This window comes from Crinia signifera, chromosome 19 (genome assembly GCF_055691185.1).
Source record: "Crinia signifera chromosome 19, ASM5569118v1, whole genome shotgun sequence".
NCBI classification, from domain to species: domain Eukaryota; kingdom Metazoa; phylum Chordata; class Amphibia; order Anura; family Myobatrachidae; genus Crinia; species Crinia signifera.
In genome coordinates, this window is record NC_139226.1 from 28,584,499 (window position 1) to 28,591,209 (window position 6,711).

Below are 6,711 nucleotides of genomic sequence, written 5' to 3' on the forward strand. Positions count from 1 at the left end.
GCCTAACCCTCCCCACTTAGTGCCTAACCCCCCTCCCCATTTTTAGTGCTTAACCCTAACCTACCCTGTTAGTGCTTAACCCTAACCCTCCCTCTCTGCAGCCTTAAGGCCCCCCTCATACACTATGCGATTTGGTCCCGTTTTCACCCAATTCCGGCGGATCGGGCTGAGAAATTGGATGCATCGGATCAGACCTGGAGATCATACGTACTGCATGTAAGATCTCCGAGTCGGACCCCCTCCTCGCAGCACGGAGTGGAGCACAAAGGTCCGCATGCGATGTATGACTCAAGGAAAATTGGATGCGACTTCTCCCGTAGAAGTCACATAGTGTATGGGGGCCTTAACACTAACCCCCACTAATGCCTAAACCTATTCCACCGGGAGCATCAGCCAATGAGAAGGTGCAAGCCTACTTAATGAGCACCTCAGACAACTGACATTAAGCTTGAGAAAGGCCAGTGGAGCCGAAACGCGTTGCTAAGACAGACATTTCGCATCCCACACCACCCTACCAAGTGATTCTTTGCTTCTACAGAGACCCAGATCAGACCAACGCAGCGTACCAGCGCTGTACACCCGGCGCCCGAAGTCTCGCGAGATCAGAGACCCGGAAGTGGCCGGAGGAACACTGTGACACGCATCTACACGGAGGAGGAAGGAGAGCTCCGGGGACAAACTGCACACTGCTGAACACTGCTGCATCCCCGCAGAGAACTTCGACCCAGGAACCGTGAGTCACACTTTGCAACAAACTGCGATGCGGGACGCCGCTAGCAGCATTTTGTAACTGAGACACTTGCATTATCTGGACAGTGTTGAGCAGAGAGGGCATAGGTATTTATACCTATGAGATTGTAAGGGGGTTCACCAGAATCGCCCGAAGCCCTTAAGGCACCTCCCTGCTGAGAACACAGACATCTCCACCCCATCACCCAGACTCTATTCCTGGGACAAATCACCAGGAGAGACCGTAGGTCCTGTCACAGGGCCTACGGTAGCCAAAGAAGTCTAGTACAGACTATCTGAAATACCCGTTTGGGAACACTCTTCTGGTGACACTTGCCACAGGAATCCCCGCTTGGGGGACCCCTCACAGGTGTAATTAAAACACCAATTAAATACCCACAGAGGTATCCCACCCCCCCTTACCCTTAGGGTAAGCACCACTCCACCACCCCTACATCAGAGTCTGGTACTAGCACAAGTACAAGGACACTACACTTTAAGCTGCTTGCATAGAAATATATTTCTTATATATTGACCTTTGAATAAATCTGACATTGTTTTATACATCTATTCTCTAATCTTTATTCTTATTCTTTGCTCATATACACATTCTCATAGCACCAATACAAACAGGATAGCGCTGTCTCACCCCAACCTATCTTCATATCTAAATAAAGAAAGGGACTGCGATACCCTTTATGAGACTAGCAGCACCTGGGCCTAGCATAGAGCACATACAAGCTGAGCGCAGTTGTGTTAATCTACCTTCTATTCCATCGGCGGCCTAGCCCTAACAGTCCTTGGCATACTTGCGTTTGGGATGCCGGCTGGCTGGATTTTCGGCACGCACATTTCCAGTGATGTCGGAATTTCCGGGGCTGATGTTCTGATGTAGTGACCGGCATCCTGACCGTATCCCCTCTGAAGCGTTATTGTACTGTTAGCGATGCGAGAAATGGATTCTGGGAAATGTTCAAAAAAAGCAATCAATCACCAGGACGGCTTTAAATATAACTAAAATTAAAAAAAGTCTCCTGGAAATCTTTGAATTCCATGTTTTGGAATAAGAAAAAAAAGAGACTAAGAAGAAAAAAAAAAAGGAAGTTGATTTTAAAAATACCAGCCAGAGAGATCCCATTTGGCAGCCATGAAGAATTTAGTCCCCCTGGATGCCAATATAAAAAGGATTCACCCACTCAAATGCTGCCAGTAAGCACAGATAATCCTCCGCATCCTGCCCTGGGGACTGTGTGTAAGGAATGCTGTCTGGAATGTATCTGTCAACAATACTACAAATATGTGTACGATTTCTGGGTCTAGGATTCCCCTCACTGGCTGCTTTTAGGGGGATAACTTTTTTAGGGATCAAGTGCTGTTCAACATTTTATCCCTTTGAGTGCCAACATCTCTGCTAGAAATGCCAACGTCGCTCACATTTGTTATATAAACTCAAATCATTTTTTTGTGTAAAACAGATGATATTTCCTATATAAGGTCACAGTACAGGTCATTATGATCGATAACAATGTTTGCTTGCCAATTTTCACACCTATTTTGACAAATTCACTCGGCACTCGAAGGAGGAAATTTACTAAGATGTGTATTCTATCTATGGGATGTTGCCACGGACAACCAATCAGAATTGACTTCTTATTTATTGAGCACCCTCTAGAACAGTGGTTCTCAAACTTGGTCCTCAGGACCCCCCACAGTTCACGGTTTACAGGTCACCCAGCTGGTGCACAGGTGCACTCATTACTGACTGACACATTTTTTAAAGATCCACAGGTGGAGCTATTTATTTCACTTGTGATTCTGTGAGGAGACCTGGAAAACCTGCACTGTGTACCGACTTTAAGAGCCTGTGCTCTAGAACACAGGTTCCCATACTCAGTCCTCAGGACCTCACGCAGTGCATGTTTTGCAGGTCACCTCACAGCATCACGAGTGAAATAATTAGCTCCAACTGTGGATCTTTAAAAATGTGTCGGTCAGTAACGAATGCACCTGTCAGGTGACCTGTAAATCAAACTGGGGGGGGTGTGGTGTTTTCCTTAGGACCGAGTTTGAGAACCCCTGCTCTAGAAGATAATAGACAGGATCTGATTGATAGCAACATCCCATGTGAAGTAGAACTCCCCTCTTTGTACATTTCCCCCAAAGGGTTAACGACTGAGTAAAACATCACACTAAGTATTTGCTGTGAGACACGTTCCAGGACGTCACACTGGGCATCTTCGCAGTGCGCGGCGTCACAGGATATTGCGCAATGGAGGAATATTTTCTCACCTGCATCCACCCCCCATATCTGCCGCTCCTCAGCTTTCGTCTCAGTTATTTCCTTTGGTTCCTTTATACGGCATTATTGTTGCGCTGCATACATAAAAGCAGAAAGTGTTTTTTCCTGTTAGGTCATGTGCAGCTGCTGGACGCGGGGGAGTCTGAGACCCGGCAGAGTGTATAGCCGTGGTCGTCCTCTTCTTCCTCTCCCTAGGGCCAATCATAGAGGTGTGGGTGTCTGCACTTTACCATGTTGTAGCATGAGCTGTGCGCACTGTATGGTTACTAGAGCTGGGATTTCTAAGACATCAATATATTATACAAGGGGGCCGATGCACTGTGGCCCTTATTCTGATCGGTGCGGCTGGAGCCGAATATGCGGCCAGGACCGTGCGTGCGAAACCCCGCCTTCCATATGGATCGCCAACTCCGTCCGTATGCGGTAAGAAGCTGGCCGAACGGACCGCACGTGTATTTTTCACGGAATACGCCTCCTCCATCTAAGGGAACCTCCCCCATCATTCGATGGTCGCAGACCATCGAATGCAGGACCGAGTGCTCCACCAGCTCCCGCAACCTCAGACCACACGGACATGTTTCCGTGCAAAAGCAGGGATCTGGGCGGGCAGCTGACATCCGGCGATGTCATATGTCCGCCCCCTACACGTGCGTCACGACTGCATTACCATACGCCCATGAAACGCGGGGCGTATGCATATGGTAATGAGCCCAAATAGCCCTTCACGCCCCTCTCCACCCCCTGTTCGGAGTGTTCACAGATCATGCGGGATTTGGCCGTACGCCCCGCTCGCACATGCGCAGAGACGCCTCTGCACATGCGCAGACACAAAACATCGGCGGGCCGAACGCACGCGGATATATCCGCACCGATCAGAATAAGGGCCTGTGTCCAGAGGACCGAGTTTGAGAGCCTGTGTTCTAGTACAATAACATTTCAGGGACAAACATCTATGACTCCCCTCCCCATTGCTCCTAACTTCCTCAGTTCCAAAAACACTCGTAAAGATATAAACAGCATTTTGTTCCTTTACATTGTAAGGGCCAGATGTATCAAGCATCAAAAAGTGATTAAGTGGGGAGTGATAAAAAGGCCAGCCAATCAGCCCCCAACTGTCATTTTTGAAACTCGCTGTGTAACATGCCAGTTAGGAGCTGATTGGCAGCTTATCACTCTCCATTTTATCACTGTCTGAATCTTGATACATCTGGCCCATAAATATGAAAAAGTTGGCCCTTTTTGTAACACTCTTCCATCGAAGATCCCCTCTAACACTTCCATCATAGATCTCTTTTGAAATGCCTCCCGCCTCCCTTTGAACCCTCTCACTTCCGTTATGTTTCTGTTTAATGAACCAATATATCAAATAATATATTGGGGATACCACTAAATTTTAAGTATCCCCTGAATGTAACATGGTGGGACCACAAAAGATGTCTACGATATCTGATATACCCCATATTTGCAGTCATTCTGGGTGGGATGTACTAAAGGGAAAATGCGGTAAAACCCCCGTTTTTCCTATTTACCATAACCCGTCCGCCCCGTTTTCGCTTGGCACCCCTCTGGGTGGCGATACCCTATAGAAGTCTATGGGCTTCTATCGCCACCTGACGTCCGTGCGCCCCCCTCCCGTCCTCCTGATCTCCTCCTCCCCCAGCAGGTGTCACAGCCAGGAGGACATCCGGCTGCAGGGGGGAGGAGGAGACGCAGGGGGACACTGGCAGCCGCCGGGATGTGAAGGAGGCCCCCGCAGACCACATCACAGGTATCGCGGGGGTCTCCGTCACAGCAACCCGATGCTAGCCGCATATGTTAGTACATATGCGGCAGCATCGCGGCGGCTGCCAGGCGAAGGGCGGCGATGTATATTAATACATCCCGCCCTCTGCCTCATCCAGGAGACACAGAAATACAGGCCTAGTTTACTTAATGTAGATATGTTCACGTTATTTTCACATGCTTTTCGTAGACTTGCCCAGGGCTGGATTTTACTGTGGCGGTTAGGCTGTGATTACCCAATCGCAGAGCTCCACAAATTATTTATATTAAATGTCAGGCAAAAATCTGTAATATTAGTCGGGCAATGGCTGCCCTATGTGTAGTCATCCCTCCTTTACCTCCGTGGAATCCATGTTGTAGCAGTTTCTACCAGGGCTTTACAGTTTCTGTATATTTTTCCAGGTGGTTAAAAATGGCAACCAGACAAATATGTCTGCCAGATGGTGGTGTGACTCAGTGACCTACAGAAAAGTGCAAACGCTCTGCTTGGGGCTACCCACTGCCTAGCTGGGCATAACCCCACAGTGCGCTCAGAACCTGCTTTTGTGCGGAGACAGTACATAGCCTGCAGCCAGACACAGAGGGACCCAATTCCTGACTGCACACTACTCCTCCGCTACCGGAGACAGTACACAGCCAGCGGCCAGACACAGAGGGACCTGATTCCTGACCGCACACTACTCCTACCGCTACCGGAGACAGTACACAGCCAGCGGCCAGACACAGAGGGACCCGATTCCTGACCGCACACTACTCCTCCACTACCGGAGACAGTACACAGACAGAGGCCAGACACAGAGGGACCTGACTCCTGACCGCACACTACTCCTCCGCTACCGGAGACAGTACACAGCCAGCGGCCAGACACAGAGGGACCCGATTCCTGACCGCACACTTCTCCTCCACTACCAGAGACAGTACACAGCCAGCGGCCAGACACAGAGGGACCTGATTCCTGACTGCACACTACTCCTCCGCTACTCCTTCATATAGGGTTCACTTCCACTTCACTCATAAGTACTGTGGATATTTCAAATTGAGAGGAGGGTTGCTCATGAATGAAAAGCCTAATCAAGGGGAACGGGAGAGAAAAAAGGTTGGCAACTGCTGTTCTAGGGAGTGGCTTCAAGCCACAAGGCCATATGTACTGTAGGCAACAGGTCAACTTTAGGGGGAATTTGTTTCTAAACAGAAACAACAAGCAATAATTAATGAGACTTTTCCCAAATATATAATTGACCTTCTGAAATTCTTTTGGGCCCGTCCTTATCTTCATTATCTAAGAGGTTCCACATTGAGTGACATACAATGTTGATGAAACACGAGGTTCCAGCATCCCCCTAGGAAGTGACTACTATGAATAGCCAGCCTACCCCAAACATTTCCGTCAACATCCTACAGACCTTGAGTGAGGAGAAAGAGCAACCAAAAATAGAACGATGGGACATTGCTGTATTCTCCGTTTAACGCTCCTGTGAGCTAAAATAAACTTTATAGGGCGGAACAAAGAGAACAATCCTAACTTCACATAGTTTTGTAGCCTTTGGGGAACAATTCTGGGGAACTGTCATAATGCCACAATACCAGACGCAGGAGGAAGAGCCGTTCCTGGGGCATTCTTCTTGTTAGCAGAATTGTGAATGAGCACTTTCAGTCTTTCTTTTGCCACAATATAGATTTGTACTGTAAGACACAAGAGAATACAATTCCCATGTCCATTCTAGACAACGGGGCAAATAAATCTGTCGGTTTCTGTATTTTCTCATAAAACTGGCTGCTAAATGCGCGTCCTTACCGGAGAACCTTTGGGCTGGGGATGCAGCATTTTCAAAGTTAAGCAATGTGCAGCGTAATGTATATCTTAAATATAATAAATCTAAATGATAAATAAAAAATAACAA

The 6,711-nt window shown here is 48.1% G+C and overlaps 1 protein-coding gene across 3 annotated transcripts in view; it reads right to left on the reverse strand.

Annotated features, from left to right (window-relative positions):
* The window catches only part of LOC146042295 (uncharacterized), a 30,532-nt gene extending 27,191 nt beyond the window's left edge, over positions 1-3,341 (reverse strand). Inside the window, exons 1-2 of one of the 3 annotated variants that reach the window (XR_014463828.1) lie at positions 3,019-3,273; positions 1,539-1,691 (exon numbers count right to left, since the gene is read on the reverse strand). Coding sequence is in view for 1 of the 3 variants with exons in the window: in XM_083162239.1 (XP_083018365.1) it covers positions 1,539-1,581 (43 nt within the window). In the remaining 2 variants the exon portion in view is untranslated. Of the gene's footprint in view, positions 1-1,538; positions 1,692-3,018 lie in introns of all 3 variants that reach the window. The other 2 variants (XR_014463829.1, XM_083162239.1) reach the window with 2 other exon arrangements.
* Between the last annotated feature and the right edge of the window lie 3,370 nt (positions 3,342-6,711).